Source organism: Dermochelys coriacea, chromosome 8 (assembly GCF_009764565.3).
Source record: "Dermochelys coriacea isolate rDerCor1 chromosome 8, rDerCor1.pri.v4, whole genome shotgun sequence".
Lineage (NCBI taxonomy): Eukaryota > Metazoa > Chordata > Testudines > Dermochelyidae > Dermochelys > Dermochelys coriacea.
In genome coordinates, this window is record NC_050075.1 from 6430291 (window position 1) to 6451348 (window position 21058).

General features: G+C 50.0%; 1 protein-coding gene across 6 annotated transcripts in view; it reads left to right on the top strand.

Annotated features, from left to right (window-relative positions):
• The window catches only part of ANXA6 (annexin A6), a 42887-nt gene extending 23043 nt beyond the window's left edge, over nucleotides 1–19844 (top strand). For 3 of the 6 annotated variants that reach the window (XM_038413560.2, XM_043491049.1, XM_043491050.1), the window contains 12 exons: nucleotides 939–1020; nucleotides 3340–3434; nucleotides 6729–6842; nucleotides 8073–8163; nucleotides 9100–9179; nucleotides 10358–10411; nucleotides 13788–13805; nucleotides 15720–15813; nucleotides 16323–16418; nucleotides 18372–18430; nucleotides 18758–18880; nucleotides 19452–19844. In XM_038413560.2, coding sequence (XP_038269488.1) covers nucleotides 939–1020; nucleotides 3340–3434; nucleotides 6729–6842; nucleotides 8073–8163; nucleotides 9100–9179; nucleotides 10358–10411; nucleotides 13788–13805; nucleotides 15720–15813; nucleotides 16323–16418; nucleotides 18372–18430; nucleotides 18758–18880; nucleotides 19452–19511 — 966 coding nt within the window. In that variant the 3' untranslated portion in view covers nucleotides 19512–19844. The remainder of the gene's footprint in view (nucleotides 1–938; nucleotides 1021–3339; nucleotides 3435–6728; nucleotides 6843–8072; nucleotides 8164–9099; nucleotides 9180–10357; nucleotides 10412–13787; nucleotides 13806–15719; nucleotides 15814–16322; nucleotides 16419–18371; nucleotides 18431–18757; nucleotides 18881–19451) is intronic. The other 3 variants (XM_038413563.2, XM_043491051.1, XM_043491052.1) reach the window with 1 other exon arrangement.
• The last annotated feature ends 1214 nt before the right edge of the window (nucleotides 19845–21058 follow it).

Consider the following 21058-nt stretch of genomic DNA (forward strand, 5'->3'; position numbering starts at 1 on the left):
CGTGCATATTAACACCAGGCTTCCCTTGAGGTTCTGATTTGCTCCCCCATGCCCAGTGGTAGCATGTGTGTCTACTAACACATGTTGCTAACACTGAAATGCAAGCCTGGTGGATCCTGCTGCATGTCCAGTGCCATGTCAGCACAGTATACTGCGTGCAACCTGCAGGCTGGCTTCGGTGCCTCATGGAGGTCGCATGCACATGCAGCAGTGTGGCTTAGGGGGCCTTGTGTTCACCACATTAATGGTGTTGCACTGATGAGGCATCCCAGGGCTATGGGCGGTGGTGATGGGGGTGGACATGCTTTTAACCCCCTGAGGAATGGCAGCGCGGCAGATCATCTAGGAACCTTTTCCAGATCTGGTGTGTGTGATAAGGGGGCTCTGTCCCCAGCAGTGAGGCTGTTCAAGTAGCCCCATAGGAACATTACCTGGAAGAGTATTAGATGAGGAGCAGAGTTGGGTTGGGTGGCAAGGACCTTCTCAGCCCAGTCAGCCTGTGGAGGGACACGGATGCCTCTGTTCCCTTTGGTGGGAACTGCATGAGGACACCCGAGGGTAAAACTTGGCCTAATGCGGGAGCAGAAAGACTTTCATCCCGTTTGTGCTGCGGATTCCCAGTTCTCAGCTCTGTCCCTTTGCCTGGCGTGTGAGGTGGTGAAGCCTTGTCTGGCTCTCAGGCAGCATGACGTGAGGATGGTATTTATACGAGCAATGGCACCTCTTCTTTGGGGCTTCTTTGGCTATTTTCTTCCATGGGGGCCAGTATCTGGACACTGCTGGCTTGGCATCCACACACAGACCCCCAACTGCTTTCTAATCCCACTATCTGCTTTGCCTTTGGCTTGCTGGGTAACACGCCTTGTCCTCTGTTTCTTCTCCACTCATGGCCCAGTGGGCTTCTGGATTTAATCTAAAACCTCTTAACATTTCTGCAGTTGAGAGGAACCGTGCACCCGGCTTCAGACTTCAATGCTGATGGTGATGGAAAGGTGCTGAGGAAGGCAATGAAGGGACTTGGTAAGTAGGACGCTGTGAGCACTGGTGGAAGGTGGGAGGCCCTGTCTTCTCTGTCTTCTGGGGAAATGTTCCACTCCCTAGTGGATTCTAGAGCAGAAAACCCATGAAGGACTGAGACTATCTGAATAAAGATCTAGAAACATAATTCTTCAGATCAACCAGAATGAAGAACTGTCTTCATTAGGCTCAGGCAACTGGATTTGGAGCTGCATAGATTGGAAAGCTTGTAGTGAAGGATTTACTCAGAGAATTTGGCCCATTTTCCATATCACTGATTGTCCCTCAACAGACAGACTTTGTTTTGCATGTTTTCTGCAAACATATTTCAGCCTAAAAGGCATCTACAAACTCTTCACACCAGGGAGTATGCCTTCAAGCGTTAGAGATTTGCACATGTGTGACTGGTCACAAAAGTAATGTGATTTTTTTTTTTTGTGTCCCCCCACCATTGAATGGCCTAACTTTTAGAAGCTACTACACCCAATATGAATTTTATTTAGTTAGGGAACAAACTCTGATTCCTGAGTAGACGATTCTGGGCCATGGGCCCCAAATCCACTTCCCATGAACATCTGGGTTCCTGCACTTTGCTTGTGCACATCTTTGTGGAAAGGAAACAACAGGAAGAGATGAGCACCTGAGTGACTGAGATGTTTGTAGATAGTTGTTCTCAATTCACCCAGCTCTGATCTACAAGTAGGAAGGAGAGGGGCTGTTTGGAGTGGCCCAGGAGGGATGTCTGAGGATGTGATGAAATGTGATCAAAGGGAAATTTAGACTAAATATCAGGACATGTCCTGCCAGTGGGATCTTCCTGAGTGTGCTTCTCTCTCTGGACAGCTAAAGCTCATCTCTTAGGTCATTGAAAATTAGACTGGAGAACATACAATAGGGAACAACCCTTCGCTGGCAGGCTGATAAACTAATCAGGCCCTTTGGTGTCTACACTGAGGAAAGTGTCTGGGGTACCTGACTCTGGTTCAACTGACTCTGGCTCTCAGAGTTAGCAGTGTAGACACTTGGACTCTGGCTGGAGCCTGGCATCTGAAACCCAGCAAGAGAGGAGAGTCTCACAGCTCAGACTCCAGCCCAGGTCTGTACATCTGCTCTCCTATTTGTAGCTCTACGAGCCTGAGTCATACTGGCATGGCTGACACACTGTGAGTCAGGAGGAAGCAGGGTTAATGTCAACCCAACAGTTAGCTGTAGCCTTACCTTTCTCCTCATAGGGGAGAATCCCAGAATAGTAGCCACCCGAGCTAGAAAAGACCCATTAGACTTTCAGTGGGATTTAGGCGCCTAAGTCACTTTTTTGAAAATGGGACTTGCCCTTTGTTCTGGGCCACGGTGCTTGAAGCACCACAGGTCCGGCAGGAGGACTCTGAGAAAAACGAGGCTTACACACAGCTGTAAGTTATTGGCTTTATTGAAGGTTAGTGACCCACCCGCAACGGGGACTCCAAGTGTTGCAGTCACGGAGGCGGGGAACCCAGCACACCAGAGCTTTTCCTGGGACGGAGTCCAACGGAGGGGCAGACAGTCAGCGTTAATAAGCACTACACAAAAACAGCTCATGAATATAGAATTAGGTGCTTCTGAAAGGGGGGCTTTCTACTACCTGGTGAAGGGCCATGCAAAGCAGCTTTGTCCTTCAAGAGCTATCTCCTAGAACAACAAAGCAGCTGGGTCCTTCAAAAACTATCTCTATCCTACAATAACGAAGCAGCTAGCTATGTCCCACAGTAACCTCTCGGCTCGAGAAAGCGGAAGTTCCCTGGCTGGGCCATAACAAAGTCTTCTGCAGTCCCTTACATCCTTGTCTAGACACTTGAAAATTCTCCCCCACATGCTCGTTTGTTTTGCTGGCAGAAGTTGCTGTTGCCAGCTTTGCTCAGCTCTCTGGTCAGGTGCTCCCCCGTGGCTGGCAGATGCTGCACAAGCACCTCTGGGGAGTGCTGCTGATTTGGGGTGATCGTGTGACACCACTGCCTTGGATGTGATGTACATAGTGTCCCAGCCATTCCAGACTGACTCTGAATACCAGGCCCGTTGTTAGAAATGGCCTTAGAGTGGGAAAGGCCTCTGCCCCAAGCCCCTCACGTTCCTGGTGAGAAGGGTCGAGATAGCGGGGCTCCCAGACCCCTAGAAACCCAACTTCCCACCTCACAGGCCTTGTGGCAGCAAACACGTCTCAGGAGCTTGGACTTTGCTGAGTGTCTAGAGCCTGGACTGGCTCAGTCTGTGCCTACCTGTCCTCCAGGCCCATCCCTTTAGTGCGAGGTCCCCTGGTCTTCACGTGGGTTTCTGGTGTCATTGCAGGCACTGACGAAGGTGCCATCATCGATGTGGTCACACAGAGGAGCAACGCCCAGAGACAGGAAATCTTGAGAACCTACAAGTCTCACTTTGGCAGGGTAATGACGCTGGCTCCTTTTCCCCTGCTGCTTCCTGCCATCTTCCCTTCCTTTCTGCTCTTTCCCTTCTGTCTGGTTGCTCATTTTCACCTTCTCTTTCCCACTACTGTCTCCTCTGTCTCCCCCAGGTCTGACGAAGCTGTGAAGGGTGGGGGAAAGACTCAGACAGAGTTCAGCATCTTTGTATTTATCCCTTTCCTGCGAGAGAAATCCCAGCCAGGAAGGAGTTGGGTTTTTAGTGGAAAGCCCTTCTGTCCGTTCTCGCCCAAATAATCCTATCATTAAGGACCATGTTTTCAAAATGGCCCCAATTTTTGGATGCCTCAAGTTTTGAGTGTCCAACTTTAGACAACTGGGGGTTTGATCTTCCAAGAGCTGAGCTCATGCCTGTGAAATGGGGTCTCCTGTGGGGCATCCCAGAACGGAGGCATTCATAATGAGAGGAGACCAGGGGGATGAGGTGGACAAGGCTTTCTTCCGGCAACTCACAGAAGTTACTAGATCGCAGGCCCTGGTTCTCATAGGAGACTTCAGTCACCCTGATATCTGCTGGGAGAGCAATACAGCGGTGTACGGACAATCCAGGAAGTTTTTGGAAAGTGTAGAGGACAATTTCCTAGTGCAAGTGCTGGAGGAACCAACTAGGGGCAGAGCTCTTCTTGACCTGCTGCTCACAAACCGGGAAGAATTAGTAGGGGAAGCAAAAGTGGATGGGAACCTGGGAGGCAGTGACCATGGGATGGTCAAGTTCAGGATCCTGACACAGGGAAGAAAGGAGAGCAGCAGAATTCGGCCCCTGGACTTCAGAAAAGCAGACTTTGACTCCCTCAGGGAACTGATGGGCAGGATCCCCTGAGAGAATAACATGAGGGGGAAAGGGAGTCCAGGAGAGCTGGCTGGTATTTTAAAGAATCCTTATTGAGGTTACAGGGACAAACCATCCCGATGTGTGGAAAGAATAGTAAATATGGCAGGCGACCAGCTTGGCTTCACAGTGAACTCCTTGCTGATCTTAAACACAAAAAAGAAGCTTACAAGAAGTGGAAGATTGGACAAATGACCAGGGAAGAGTATAAAAATATTGCTTGGGCATGCAGGAGTGAAATCAGGAAGGCCAAATCACACCTGGAGTTGCAGTTAGCAAGAGATGTTAGGAGTAACAAGAAGGGTTTGTTCAGGTATGTTAGCAACAAGAAGGAAGTCAAGGAAAGTGTGGGCCCCTTACTGAATGAGGGAGGCAACCTAGTGACAGAGGATGTGGAAAAAGCTAATGTACTCAATGCTTTTTTTGCCTCTGTCTTCACGAACAAGGTCAGCTCCCAGACTACTGCGCTGGGCAGCACAGCATGGGGAGGAGGTGACCAGCCCTCTGTGGAGAAAGAAGTGGTTCGGGACTATTTAGAAAAGCTGGACGAGCACAAGTCCATGGGGCCGGATGCGCTGCATCCGAGAGTGCTAAAGGAGTTGGTGGATGTGATTGCAGAGCCATTGGCCATTATATTTGAAAACTCATGGCGACTGGGGGAAGTCCCAAACGACTGGAAAAAGGGTAATGTAGTACCCATCTTTAAAAAAGGGAAGAAGGAGGATCCTGGGAACTACAGGCCAGTCAGCCTCTCCTCAGTCCCTGGAAAAATCATGGAGCAGGTCCTCAAGGAATTAATTCTGAAGCACTTAGAGGAGAGGAAAGTGATCAGGAACAGTCAGCATAGATTCACCAAGGGCAAGTCATGCCTGACTAATCTAATTGCCTTCTATGATGAGATAACTGGCTCTGTGGAGGAGGGGAAAGCAGTGGACGTGTTGTTCCTTGACTTTAGCCAAGTTTTTGACGTGGTCTCCCACAGTATTCTTGCCAGCAAGTTAAAGTAGTATGGGCTGGATGAATGGACTATAAGGTGGATAGAAAGTTGGCTAGATTGTCGTGATCAATGGCTCCATGTCTAGTTGGCAGCCAGTATCAAGTGGAGTGCCCCAAGGATCGGTCCTCGGGCCAATTTTGTTCAATATCTTCATAAATGATCTGGAGGATGGCATGGATTGCACCCTCAGCAAATTTGCAGATGACACTAAACTGGGAGGAGAGGTAGATACGCTGGAGGGTAGGGATAGGATACAGAGGGCCCTAGACAAATTAGAGGATTGGGCCAAAAGAAATCTGATGAGGCTCAACAAGGACAAGTGCAGAGTCCTGCACTTAGGATGGAAGAATCCCATGCACCGCTACAGACTAGGGACCGAATGTCTAGGCAGCAGTTCTGCAGAAAAGGACCTAGGGGTTACAGTGGATGAGAAGCTGGATATGAGTCAACAGTGTGCCCTTGTTGCCAAGAAGGCAAATGGCATTTTGGGCTGTATAAGTAGGGGCATTGCCAGCAGATAGAGGGATGTGATCGTTCCCCTCTATTCGACATTGGTGAGGCCTCATCTGGAGTACTTTGTCCAGTTTTGGGCCCCACACTACAAGAAGGATGTGGAAAAATTGGAAAGAATCCAGCGGAGGGCAATAAAAATGATTAGGGGACTGGAGCACATGACTTATGAGGAGAGGCTGAGGGAACTGGGATTGTTTAGTCTGTGGAAGAGAAGAATGAGGGGGGATTTGATAGCTGCTTTCAACTACCTGAAAGGGGGTTCCAAAGAGGGGGTTCTAGACTGTTCTCAGTGGTAGCAGATGACAGAATGAGGAGTAATGGTCTCAAGTCGCAGTGGGGGAGGTTTAGGTTGGATATTAGGAAAAACTTTTTCACTAGGAGGGTGGTGAAACACTGGAATGCATTACCTAGGGAGGTGGTGGAATCTCCTTCCTTAGATGTTTTTAAGGTCAGGCTTGACAAAGCCCTGGCTGGGATGATTTAGTTGGGGATTGGTCCTGCTTTGAGCAGGGGGTTAGACTAGGTGACCTCCTGAGGTCTCTTCCAACCCTTGTATTCTATTCTATATTCTATGAGACACTTGAGAATTTGGGCCTAAATATACTATTTCCATGTCTCCATAGTACGTGCACTTCACACTCATTGATGGACTTTCTCCTCATGCCACCCAAAGTGCGGAAGTATTTAGCCCCTTTTTACAGATGGGGCACTGAGGCACAGGGTAGCCTAAGTATTTGCCCATGGTATTTCTTCTTTGCTCCCCTCTCCTATTCCTGCGTTCTGCACCTTTCCCCTTACTGGCCAGCAGGGAGCACTGAAGATTAGGGGAGAGCTGTGACTTCTTCCATCACTAGGTGCTCTGAGCTGTGACTGGTGAGGAAGACAGAGTTAAACATCTTGACATCCATCCCTTTTGCAGGATCTGATGGCCGATCTGAAATCAGAGCTGTCGGGAAGCTTGGCCAAGCTGATCCTTGGACTGATGATGACACCGGCACAGTTTGATGCCAAGCAGCTGAAGAAGGCCATGGAGGTAAATTGTTCAGTCAAAAAATTCTCCACAGCTGTGTCGGACATGGTGCTCCCGCTGCGCTCTAGCCAGGCTTCCAGTGCTGCATGGCCAATGCATGGGAGCAATGCCATAGGATGGCATCTTTCATCCAGTTGGCGACTTCTGTTTGCTTCTTCTGTTGCAACAAACTAACAGGGAGAGAGGCAGGGGATGGGCCCAGACCCAAAGCAGAAATAATCAGAATCAGAATACCTAGCTGTCATACCGTTCTTGTCATCAGTAGATCTCAAAGCTCTTTACAAAAGGGGGTCAATATCATGACAGGTGGGGAAAATGACTCACGGGGAGGTGAAGTCACGTGCCCATGGTTATTCAGCAGGCCGGGGCAGAGCTGGGAATAGGACACAGGTTCACTGAGGGCCCGTGCAATGCTCTACCCACGAGGCCATGCCAGCAGGAGTTTGGGATAGGAGCTATAATGGGAGGGAGAACAAAATGTGACAACCTGGGACAGCACCATTTGTCAGTGAAGAGAAAGAGCAGCAGCCCTGGGTCAGGTGCAGCTCAGAGACTTGCTATGCATCCCATGTGTCGTAAACATCCCTACCACAACAAGAAAACATGATGAGGATAGAGAACCTATCATCCTACCATCTCCAGAGCCTGCTGCAGCTCTCAGCATTTAGAACAGCAGAACTTCCCTTTAAAAACCCAATGGGCACCTGTAGGATTTTCAGGGCAAAAGGGATTTTTCTTGCCTCCTTGAATCCTGAGAGCTCTTCACGGGCCAGTGGATCACTGAATGCCTAACTGCAATGAGAGAATCCCCTGATAACTATGGGGGAGAGGAACCAAGCCAGCAATTCAAGGAGAATAGCTTCTGTTTGCTGTGTTGTGAATTAGTCATGACTTGCCTTGAGGTCCATAAACACAGGGTTAGGTGTCACTGCCTTGAGGGGGTTCTCCAGTCTCTACAAATACAGAGTAAATAAACAGAAATGAGGACATAGCAACAGGGTATTTACCCTGGAGTTACCGTGTGCTTATGGATTTTGTCTCACAAAACAAAGCATTGCTGTGATTAAAGAGATCTTCCTTATTGTGTGACTGGGATGATGTGGAAATGCCCAGCCGGGAGGGTTTTCATCCTAACTTCACCAGCAACATCCCTCCGGAAAGCACTTCCCATCCTGCAGTGTGCTGTGCATCGCTAATGTAGGACGTGCTGTTCTCTTCCCTTTGTGCTTCCAGGGGGTTGGCACCGATGAGAACATTCTCATTGAAATTTTGGCCACTCGGAACAATCGGGAGATCCAGGCTATTAACGAGGCATATAAAGCAGGTAAGGAAGCCGGAGGAGAGATCTTAGAGAAATGCCGGGGGGAATCTGCATGAGCAGTGAGCCTGGGGAGAAGAGGGCTACATTTCGGCATTATTGAAAGTGAGGGACTCAAGACCAATGCTACCCAAGCTCCCCCCAGCACAGCTCTGCTGGGGTAAGTGGTCTATGTACCGTTGCTGCTCCAGGCTTGGGTTCCTCACACAGCGCTATGAAGGCACCTGAAGCCTTCTAGGCATGGCCAGCATCTCCCACGTGGCCCTTGCCTCCATTTAGGAGCAATAGAAATGTATGAGGTGCTAGGCACAAGTCCTGGATTTCCTGCATCTCCATCCTCAGCAAACGGGATCCATGCCTGTCTACCTAGGCTCTTGTCTTAGTGCCCATCACCATCACTTCTCCCTGAGCGTCAGTTGTTAGAAAACGGGAGAGTCCAGGATCCGATTCCAAGCTCCTCCCCTTCTCTCCCAAACACTCGCTGCCCTGGACTAGGCATCTCCATCCAGCAGTACATGCCCGTCCTGGAGCCTCGCCGTGACTCATGTCCTACACTTGCCCTCTCCTCAGCCCAGTCTTCCTCCATCTGGCCCTTTCATTATGGAATCTGTGGAACAAAGGGCTTGACCTTTTCCATGTGGGATCCAAGTGAAGGCTTTTCAGCCAACCTCCAATTCCGAGCACCCACTGTTCCGTGTCCAAAATTGTGCCTGTAAAAGCTATTGTGCATTCATTTTATTGCGTGCAAATAAGGCAGCTGGATACACAGGCCGTAGGTGAAAGGATCACTCTCACCTGCCCTATTCCAGCCCCAGGGCCTGTGTGGCAAGCATGATCAGCTGCCTGAGCAAAAACGGATGCATAAGCAGAAGGCGGTGGCTGACTCTTTGAGATGGGATGCACATTTATATTGTGTGTGGTTTTGCGCTCCTTTCTCCTCAGCATATCACAAATCTCTGGAGGATGCGCTGAGCTCTGACACATCAGGACACTTCAAGAGGATTCTTGTCTCCCTGGCTCTGGTAGGGTCACTCTTTGTCCAGTGTGCTTTGCTTGTGGGACTCTGGTTTTCCAATCTAATCCCTCTCAAAACTCCAGTTTCCTCATAGCCCTCCTTCTCCCCAACAGTTAACAGGGATGTGGTTGTGTTTCTTCAGGTAGAATCTAAGACAGCTTGCAGAACTCAGGAATACACCAGGATGCCTTGGTGTGTGCCTTTTGGTTGGCTGTACCCACTCAAATCTTTCACTTCTAGTTCCTGTGGCCTATAGGAAAGCAACATGCCAAATGGCCATCCAGTCAGACTGCAGGCTGTTGAAAAGGTCACGCTCTAGGGCACGTTTTTTAAAGCGGGGAACAGAGCTATAAAACCAGACAAAAATGTCTCTAGAGTCCCTGGGCCAGATCCTCAGCTGGTGTCAATTGGTGTAGCTCTACTAAAGCCAACCTCCTGCTCTGAGGTCCATGATGCTGTGGTGATTGACCCCGGCTGTGGATCTGGCCCCATCTCGTCTCTATTTCTGAGATGGTAACTGAGTTGGACAGGAAATTCTCAGGGCTCTCAGGCAGCCTGTACTTAGCGAACAGGACTTAGTGATGCTCTATCCCAGCTGGTCAAGGAGTGTTGGAGGAAATGTACTCTGTGCACACATGTTGGGGTGGGACTGGAGATCTGACTGTGGATGGTCCTGGAGTCTTTGTGCCCCAGTTAAACTCCTGATAAATATACTGTCACTGCAGAGAACAGGGAAGATCCGGGGAGCCAGGTGACTTAAAGGGACATTGCTACACAGATGGTACCGTGGACTCTGGTCCTCTAATTCAATATGGAACAGGCAGCAGCAGCGCTGGCTTTCCAGGCCCATCCATGTGTGTCAGGTGTCTTCTGGAGAGACCCCTGGCAGGGGTGAAAAGGGAGTGCAGGCTCCAGGGTGCCCATTAGCGCTAAATGCGTGGCCTTTGGGATGTAGACTCACGTGCATTAGAAACCAGGCAGAGGTCACCAAACAGTTGTCAGCAAGCCAAGGCTTTTGCCACCAACCATGTGACTTGGCTGTGAAAGACTCTCTCTCTCTGCCACCGCTAGTAGGCTCGGCCATCCAATATTGTTTGGGTGTGCAGCTGAGACAAGGACCCTTCCTACTCTGAGCAGACTTTTCTTCCAAGATCCTTTCTCTATTACTGTCATGTTTAAACACAGGGCAACCGTGACGAAGGAGGAGAAGACCTCACACGAGCTCATGAAGATGCCAAGGTGAGAACTGCACCAGCAGGCATGCACACGTATACACATGCTCACAGACATGGGTGTGGGAGTGGGTGTTATTTATCAACCTCTCCTTGGATCTGAGAATGCCCACCCCGAGACCGCCTACCCTCTCCGTTTCTGTTGGGTTCCCTGCACGCAGCACTGAGGTGCAGGGCCTTCAGAGAGTTTGCGTTGCTTAGTAGCTCTTCTTTTCCTAACCTAAAGGAAAAATCTCAATGAAATTTTCCATGAGAATTGTCTAGCTGGGGCTTGCAGAAATCACACCGTGCTGCTAGGAGAACTGGGAGGAGTTACAAGGGCAGTGCTTCCTTTTAGAATTTAAATCAATCATTTTATTAGTTAATAAGACATAGAGTAAGTGAGCTGGTTGGTGTCCGAGGCCCTGAATGAAGTGCTGTAACGTTCCAGTCTGCCCAGAGGTCATTGTGGCATTGACTCAGAGAGAATGTTCAGAGCATTCGGAGGGATTTCCTTCCTGGGTTCCACAGCAGCTTCACGCTGGTTAGTGCGATTGCTGGCTCTTTCCCTGTTTGTCTCCTGCCTTCGCTTTTCTCCTTCTGCCTGCCTTGAACGACACCAGCCACTGCACTTGGAAAGCCAGCAAAGCCAAAACGTTCAAACTGGGAGCCTAACATCCGGCACCTAAACAAGGAGCCTGGTCTTCTGAGGTGCTCCAATGGGAGCTGTGAAAGCTCAGCACCTCTGCAAATCAAGCCACGGCTTCAGGTGTCCAACATCAGGCCCCCATGTTTGGAAAGACTGGCTTCATGACTCAGATGTTCCCATGCATAAACCCACAAGAAAAATGCCCAGTGAAGCGAAACCGTTTCTGGGACAAAACTATGTGTGTTTGGGTAAAACTGCCACCCTTGATTTCTGCAAGCCCTAGTTCTAATATCCTGGAGCCATTGCTGTTGGCAGAGCTCTGTAAACATACATGATGGCTACAAACCATGACAGAAGACAAGGTCCCTCTCCTGAGAAGCTTCCAGTCCGGCACCCTGGATTGTAAATGATCTTATCAAAGGAAACATCTCCCTACCACCACCACTTGATTGTTCAGAAGCTAGTTTGCAAAATAGCCACCATTTTTCTGGGCCACACAAATAAAAGTCAGATCCCCCTGCTGGCACCACCGCTGCAGTTAGCTTAGGAAGGCTGTCCCACGGGGAGAAGCTCAGCGCTTTTGCTTCACACAGGCTGGCGCCAGTAGCTGCTGTGGTTTTGATCTGTGGGAGTTACCGATCCCTTGCGTTTTGCTGGCAGTGACTCAGAGTGGAAGGCAACTGAAGTGAATGGGCTGCACCTGGTTCCTAATCTGAATCAATCAGGAACTGCTGAATTCATGATTTCAGCACAAACCCCTAAACCAGCCTGGGCTTGCTTCAAAGACCCCTGGTCCCCAGTGAGCATGGCGCGAGTGCCCTGTTGGTTCGTCACCTGGAACCAGGCAAGGTTAGCCTGGTGGGGGTCAAGCATGGAGACCCCTTGGCACAGCTCTGCCCTCCACAGAGCACACACTTCAACCCCCGTGACAAGAATCATCTCCCTCACCCCTTGCACTGCACCAGCTGGAGCGCCAAAGCCTGTTTAAGAATCTCACTGGCCTGAACTATCTGAGGTGGCTTCCAAGGGCTATGTGAATAGTCTGCTGCTGCAATGCTTGCAGATGCGGCTGCTCCGTGTAGGGTGACGAGAGGTCCCGATTTTATAGGGATAGTCCAATATTTGGGGCTTTGTCCTATATAGATGCCTATTACCCCCCACCCCCGTTCCGATTTTTCACACTTGCTGTCTGGTCACCCTAGCTCTGTAGCCCCGCCATGCGCTGCTCTTTGTGCTTGAAGCATGGTGACATGTGCCTTTCATTAGCACGGCTGGTGCTGTTCTCCTGGAGGACGTTGTTAGCATTGCTACCAGCAAAGGGGGGGCTAACATCACTACTGCATGCTGCTGTGCGTTCCTACGCCTTCCTGTGCAGTGCTTCATTCAGACCTGCTGCTGATTGTCCCGGAGAAAGAGAGAGGCAGCAATCAGTGGCTAAAATGACCTATGCTGAGCAGATGAACTCCAAATCCCAGGTCCCTATTCAGGCCATTCCAGCCAAACTACTCCCCATGGCTCAGCCCTGGAGGAACGCACGGGAATAATCTCCCATTTCATCAGATAGCAAGACCAATGCCCTCCCTGCCCACGTGGGCTCAGAGAGGGCAGAGTAGGTTTTCAAGGCTGGCAGAAGAGAACAACGATCCCCATGTATTTTTGTGGGCCACCTTTGTGTCTGCATTTGGAACATCTTCTCCCTCTCACTGCACCAAGCAAACCCCCTGACCTCCTCCCAGTTCCTATGGCTTGGCCTTGCATCACCCAGCTCTTTTCTGGCATGTGCACAGGTGGCCCGTCACGTCCTCATTCCTCCCCTTCTCCGGGTATGTCCACACTGCAATCACGGGGTGTGATTGCAGCTCACGTGGACTTACCTGAACTAGCTTTAATCCAGCCAGCTCAGGTACCAGAGCAATGAAGTGGCAGCAGCTTCATGCTTAGCCCTGTAATTACCCTGGGTTGGGCAGCCTGTGCTGAAGTGCGCACCACCGCCTTCACTGCTGCTGAACCCGAGCCAATGAGATTAAAGCTGGAATCACCCCCTGAGACTGCAGCCCAGACATTGCCTTAGCCTGCAAGTTCTTCAGAGCAGGGGCCTTGTCTTCCAATGTGTTTGCAAAACTTCAGGTGCATTGTTGGTGCTCTGTGAATAATAATGAGGGTCAGGGATGGTGTCCCTAGCCTCTGTTTGCCAGAAGCTAGGAATAGGCGACGGGATGAATCACTTGATGATTCCCTGTTCTGTTCATTCCCTCTGGGGCACCTGGCACTGGTCACTGTCAGAAGACAGGATACTGGGCTAGATAGACCTTTGGTCTGACCCAGTAGGGCCGTTCTTATGTTTTTATGCTCCATCACCCTGTTGGGAGACCACCACTCCCAACGGGATTTCCACTGTGCGCACCGTTCTCCTCTGCCCCACACGAGGGCCCTCCCTTTAAGGGGTTGTTAGCAGAGGAGGGGTAATGGAGTTTTCTATATTTTACCTAATGCACTTGTGAACAGCCTGATTGCCTGCCCTGGTGACCACTGGCATTTTCAGCAGCCAGGGAAGCAAAGGGAATGGCCAAGCCACTCAGTGGCCAGAACGGTGGGTGCCTCCCCAGGTAAACGCGAGTCCTCTTCTGCCACCCTTGCCTCCTGCTCTCTTGGTAGGGGGAAATGATCGGTGCCTCCCCCAGGAAAGGGCGTGTGCTGCACATCTCTGACCCTGTTGCCTTCCTCTCTTCCCCCCCTCTCTCTTTCTCTCTGCCAGGTGGTTGCTGAGAGCCTGGTGAGTGCCTGCCCTTTTATTCTTTGACCCCTCCATCTGCATGATTAACAGGATCCTACCTGGCTTGTTTGCAGTGCCGGAGTGGGAGGGGGCAGTAAAAGCCTGCCCGCTGCACAGCTGCAGGCTCCTCCTAGGGGTTCTCTGTGCAGGGAGCTCTCCATCTCGTTCCCACGGGCCAAATCCTGACTTCTGTCTCTGTCAGAGCTCTCCCTTGACACCAGCTGGGGAATTTTGCAGGAGTGTGGGCTCCAGGCCTGAGCCCATGCACGCAGTGTCCTGGGGGAGCAGCCTAGGCAGTGGTCCAACTCCTCAGTTTCTCACACACACCCCTCCCAGAAAGCCCCATGGGAACCCGAGTGACTGGTGATGGGTGTCTGGGAAATGTGAGTAATGGCAGAGTCCCGGAGCAGTCCCAAGTCCCTTCAGAGGGGGCAGCACTGTGGGCCCAAGCAGGGGAGACATTTTGCTATGGGGAACAGGGGCAGTTCCCCCCCACACCTTGGTTTGTTCACACAAACTTTACCCTCCCCTCCCCTCCCGAACTCTTCTGAAATGATGCCCCCGGGCCCAGTTTAGTTGTACACCACATAGCCCCATTGACTGCCATGGGGTTACTCCTGATTTACACTGGCCCAAGCTTTATATCTGCCCTCCCAGGAATCTACAGAGTCGTCTGCAGACTCCAGACAGACTGACAAGCCTCTCTGTGCCCAACGGGACCCCATGGGATGTGCTCTGGGACCGCCACCTTAGAGCCTGGCCAGGCCTCAAGGTGCACTTGGGAGCTTGAATGGAAGCTGCTTATGCAGGGTCCACACTAAGTGGGAAGGTCCTGCACTAGGGAGAGGAGAAGGAAGATCAGATCCTTTCCAGCCTAGATGTGGAACAGCTGGGAGCCAGTCCTATTCCCTTTGAAGTCAAGGGCAAAACTTCCCCGGATTGCAGTAGCTTAGGCTGAGACCTCTGCTGAGGGAGCGTGTCTTGGGAGCACCGGGGCAGTGGCGCCAGAACAGTGTGCCAGCGCTTTTGCCGCATAGAGGAGGCCATTTGGCTCTCAAAATGGCGCACCCAACTTGCGTGTGAGGTCACACCGGCAGGGCCGTTCCGATTGTGTACAGCCCAGTCAGGACCACAGCACTGCTCAGGAGTGACCGCTGCTCACTAATGACTTGCGACTCTCAGGCCTGCACAGTTTTTAGGCCGGTTTTACTATTTCTATTTGCCGTGTGACTTTCTACTGAAATAGTGAAATCGGTGCAATCCCTAGGGTGGGCGCAGTTCTGGCAGGATAAAGGGGCTTCACTTCAGTATAAGCTATTCCTGTTCCCTACAGGAATAAAGCACCTTTGCACCAATACACACACACACACACACACACACACACACACACACACACACACACACACACACACACACACACACGTATCTCTTTAACTACACCGTGTATCTTTAAAGCGCTACAGTGTTTGTGTGTAGGCAAGGCCTGAGTAAAACATAAGATCACAAAAATGTGAGGCTGGAAGGGACCTCAGGACGTCATCAAGTTCAGCCCCCTGGACCAGAATCAAACCTAGGAAGCCAAGTTGGTTGGGAAATAATTAACTTTCCCTGTCAAATATTTTCAACAAAAACACAGGGGAATCCTCTGTGTTGCAATTTTTCAGATTGTGGAAAACTACAATATTTCTGTGTCTGGGTTTTCCTGTTTTTCAGTGAAAACCCAACTATTTTCAAGAGAAATGGACTTTATTTTATGAAAATCCCAGTTTTGTCAAAGAAGCTGTTTTCCTTCTGAAAAGCTTTTTGAACTTAAATTTTTCCACCAATTCTCCCAGGAAGAAATGGTGTACAGCATGCCCCCTCCTGCTCTCTGCCCTGTCTCCTCTCCTCCTTCACTCTTGCTTGGTTTTGCAGAAACTATCCGATGTTTCCAGTGGCGACTCCACATCCCTGGAAACCCGTTTCTTGAGCATTTTGTGCACCCGGAGTTACCCCCATCTCCGCAGAGGTAGGAGCACATTAATCACCAGCATCTGGCCCTCTGACTAGTTGTGAATTCTTCGATCTGACCAGTGGTGCCCACATTGCAGCTTCCTAGAAGAGTGAGCTTGTGATGGCCTCGTCCATAGTGATGCAGCCCCTGATAAGAGGGTGGACATTTTCCTTTCACCTGAGGGAAAGAGTGGCAAACTCTGGGTCTCTGGGTTCTGGTTGCCGGCTGCGCCTGCCTTAGGAAATACCCATGTGCTGTTTTGTAACCGTTCCTTCTGGCACCTACTTAGCCTTTCCAAACACAGACCAGAGGGCTTGATCTTCAGGTCCTGGGGGGTGTGGCTTGGGAAAGGATGCAAAGGAGGGACTTAGGTGGCTTTGTACCCTGCTCCCCTGCACCCCAATCTTGGGGTGAGCTTGAGGCTGGTTTGGCCTGCAGCAGAACTTAGAGCAGCCTCAGGACTGGGGGGCTGGGACTTTGTATGCCCTGGCTTGTGACTTGCTCTCTTCTCCTTCGGTCCCTAGTGTTCCAAGAGTTCATTAAAATGACCAACCATGACGTGGCACACACCATCCGGAAGCACATGTCTGGAGACGTGAGGGATGCCTTCGTGGCCATAGGTCAGTTCCCCACTGTGTGCTCAGTGGGTGGGGGGGCCCAGGATTCTACTGTGTACACTGGCCCAGTATGGGATGGTGCATGGTCCTGTGGGGCTCTCTGCCATTGCCCATGCAGGGGGTTCCTTTACTAGGTTACGCAAATCGCAATCCACTTTAAGACCTGCAGTCCCACGTACCACACCTCTCTAGGGCTGGCTCTGGGGTGCCTCTTCTCTCCTTGAGTGTTCGGCTGGATCGGGGCCATAGTGAGTTCATGGTGCTGTACTATAGGCTCCAGTCCTGCGTTGCTGAAGTCAAGGAGAGTTTTGCAAGTGAACGCAATGGGAACTGGGTGGGGCCCATTGTTAGGAAGGGATTGTATTATTTAAATATTGTGATGGTATCGGGAAAGCTGTCTTTTATTCTCGTTTTCTGTATGAAAGCCATAATCAAAATCATACTAGGGGCAAACAAAAGAAAATCGGGGGTTGGTTCTGGTCCATTCAGTGGAGATGAGACAACTGGATAATTCAGAGCCTGCTAATTGCCTGCCTGGATTCGGGGTGGGGAGAGATCTTGGAGAGTGGCCTAAGCTGTGAAGTTGAGATCTAGGGTGAAATTCTGACCCCACTGAAGTCATTGGGAGTTTTGCCATTGATTTCATTGGGATCAGGTTTTCCCCCTGGGTTCCTATCCCAGTCCCGCTAACATACAGGGAGGGTGGTTGCTCCCTCTGAAATAGATTCATAGATACTAAGGTCAGAAGGGACCATTCTGATCATCTAGTCCGACCTCCTGCACAGCGCAGGCCACAGAATCTTACCCACCCACTCCTATGAAAAACCTCACCCATGTCTGAGCTATTGAAGTCCTTAAATCATGGTTCAAAACTTCAAGGAGCAGAGAAGCCTCCCTCCAGTCAACCATGCCCCATGCTACAGAGGAAGGCAAAAAAACCTCCAGGGCCTCTCCAATCTGCCCTGGAGGAAAATTCCTTCCCGACCCCAAATATGGCAATCAGCTAAACCCTGAGCACATGGGCAAGATTCACCAGCCAGATACCCAGGAAAGAATTTTCTATAGTAAATCAGATCCCATCCATCTAATATCCCATCTCAGGGGATTTGGCCTATTTACCCTGAATATTTAAAGATCAATTACTTACCAAAATCCCATTATCCCATCATACGATCTCCTCCATAAACTTATCGAGTAGAATCTTAAAACCAGATAGATCTTTTGCCCCCACTGCTTCCCTTGGAAGGTTATTCCAAAACTTCACTCCTCTGATGTTTAAAAACCTTCGTCTGATTTCAAGTCTAAACTTCCTGGTGGCCAGTTTATACCCATTTGTTCTTGTGTCCACACTGGTGCTGAGCTTAAATAATTCCTCTCCCTCTCCTATATTTATCCCTCTGATATATTTATAGAGAGCAATCATATCTCCCCTCAACCTTCTTTTAGTTAGGCTAAACAAGCCAAGCTCCTTGAGTCTCCTTTCATAAGACAAGTTTTCCATTCCTCGGATCATCCTAGTAGCCCTTCTCTGTACCTGCTCCAGTTTGAATTCATCCTTTTTAAACATGGGAGACCAGAACTGCACACAGTATTCTAGGTGAGGTCTCACCAGTGCCTTGTATAACGGTACTAAAACCTCCTTATCCCTACTGGAAATGCCTCTCCTGATGCATCCCAAAACTGCATTAGCTTTTTTCACAGCCATATCACATTGGCAGCTCATAGTCATCCTATGATCAACCAATACCGAAGCAGAGAGCAAACAGCACTCCCAAGGCAAAAGCTGTTGGAGGGGCTATGCTGTGGGGACTGATTCCCCCATGCCAGCCCCCACTGGGATATCCTGGAGACTTACTACTATTGCTGGGGATGTGGGGCAGGACTGGTTACTTGGTCCTTGGCAAGGTTTCCAGACTCTCTCTCTCTCTCTCTCTCTCTCTCTCTCTCTGCTTGCAGTGCGGAGCGTCAAGGACAAGCCGGCTTTCTTTGCCGACAAGCTCTACGACTCCATGAAGGTGAAAATAAACTCTCTCTGTTTGGGATTCCCATGGCAACCGGGCCCTCTTTGTGTTTTGCAGCCTGGCTGGAGCTGAGGGGCCCTCTAGCAGTGGCTGGTATTTTCCGTTCCGTGGGTTCAGGTGGAGCATCCACCTGGCTGCTCCAGGTGCAATGCCTCTGCCCCGCATTATGTCCGACGACAGTGTTGCTGCTACCACGCTTCCCTGGGCCCAAAGATTTGGGGAACTCATCTAATTTATCAGCTAGAGGAACAGTGGGAGGGGACCCCACCGTGCTCCCGCCCTGCCCGTTTTGCTTATTGTACTTTCTCCCCACGTTGCCAGGGCATCGGCACCGATGAGAGAACCCTCACCAGGATCATGGTGTCCAGGAGTGAGATCGATCTGCTGAACATCCGGCGTGTGTTCAAGGAGATGCATGAGAAGTCGCTCCACCACATGATTGAGGTGAGGCGCAGTCAGGAACTTCCCTGTCACATTCCCACTGAGCACTGTCCCTATCATTGACCAGGAGTGGGCCAGGCTTTAAAGACATGCCTCTTAGCTGCGCCTTTGCCCTTAAAGTTGACTGCAGGGGAATGTCCTGGGCTCTTCTGAATCGCTGGCCATTGGTGTCACAATGGTGACTGCTGGGTGCTTTAGAAAGTCTGGCCCCCACTGTCTTGGGTAGCCAGCTAGTCCCTCTACCAGGGGATGCAGGTTTGTGCCCTGCTGGATGGTAACTGGCACTTTGTCCATTCACCCTTTAAATGTACCAGGCAGGCAGTGAACATTGTGAGTGAAAATTTCTAAGGTACTTCTAAGAGGCTTGTCCCCATAATGTCTGTGCACCAGCAGTATTGATCACTGCCTTTTGCTGGAGGAGATCAAAATGCTTCAAGGGCCAGATTGCGCTCCCCTTAACGGGTTGACACAAGATTCTCCTCCCTCCCAGAGGGTGAGACTGATTTGCAGAGGCCGAGATCCCAGATGGATTCTGGCTTTTTATTTCTCTCTGGCGTTTGTTTCCTTATTGCAGAAGGACACCTCCGGCGATTACCGCAAAGCTCTGCTGGCCATTTGCGGAGGGGACGACTAAGCTGCCCCGGGAGTCCTGTGAAAGCCTGTCCCCGTGTCTGAGCCATTACGTTCACACAGCCTAGATGTCACTGTAGCTTTTAAGGGGCTTCGGAGGTCGTTCAGTTCCCCTTGGAAGAAGATTCACTTAGAAAAACATACCACAGAAGAGTGTAACGTTGCAAGCAGTGCAGACCACCCAGGTGGTCATGGGGTGGGGATTTTGGGGGGGGAAGAGATTGTCTGAATTGGTGCAAGAGGACTCATGTCCAAATGTGTCACTAACCCAGGAAGTTACTGTGATATAAGAAACATTTTAAACCACAGAAATAAAACCTTAATGTTGCTGACCATGGAACGACTCCAGTTCACTTATTGCAAGACCTTCATGTGAGAGAGAGCCCATCTTCTCAGAACCCTGTGTAAGGCTGAGTGCTACCTAGTTCTGTTATCTGATCACATTGGCTGCTGCATGCTACCTTCACTCCCATGGGTATTTTCTGTGGGAAATCTGTCTTTCTGGTGGAGTGGGGAATGGGATACCCAGGGGAAATAGCGGGAATGGTACGTGCAAAAACCATCCAGGAACTTCATGGTTTAATTCCAAAATACGGAGCTGTCAGGAGTTCTCCAAGTGCTGTGTGACCCGGAATCTGCTCCAAATGGAAACAGAAATCCAGTCCAGGATCGGTCTGAACTGGGAAGAGGTTGGTTAATTAAACCCATTGTTCATTCCCTGGCAATAGCCTATGTAAGCTTCCCTTTTCCTCTATGAAAAATCTGGACTGGATTTCTGTACCTTTATGGAATGGACTGTGGTTACAATTCTGGATATCAGGTATTTGTGTGGATATTGATACAATAAAGCTGAAGTAAAAAACTGTCCTTCCTGCCCTCACCTCTGATCCCATTCATGGTTTGATATGCTTTACAAGCTGCTAATGGGGCATTCAAAGCACATGTGCCAAACCTGTAATATTCACCCAACAATTACTTATTTTAAAATTGCCCTCAGATCCTAGTAAGTGTTGCTGGTTGGAAATGCGAATATCCGTTGTGCAGGAAATTCCAACATTTTAGAAATTGTTTCCATTCTGAATCGGCGGGGGGAAGGGGGGGCATTGAAATGTCAAAACTTTTTTGCCAAATTGATGTTTCCAAATTGAAACTTTTTTTGGAACTTCCAACTGTTATTATAAATATAATAATTTAAACATCAACATCAAAATGAAATAACGTGGAACATAGGTTTTGAAATTATCAAAACAAGAACGTCAAAATGATTTGTTTAGACAGTGCCACCAAAAATTTCTTTGCAATCAGCGTGTTCCCACAAAACATTACAATTTGGACATAAGGGTAAAGCCCTGCACGGATACAAAAATGTATCCACATCCAATCCGCGATCCACAAAAATTGTCTGTGGATATCCTCAGATTTGCAGGGCTTTGTTTACCGTGGCCGGGCTGAGGCTCCAAGGCACCGTCCCCCCTCTGCTTCCCCCTCCACCAGAGCCGGGGCAGGGGTTGCTGTACAGGCAGCTGTGGAGAGCCAGCAAGGAGTTGCTGA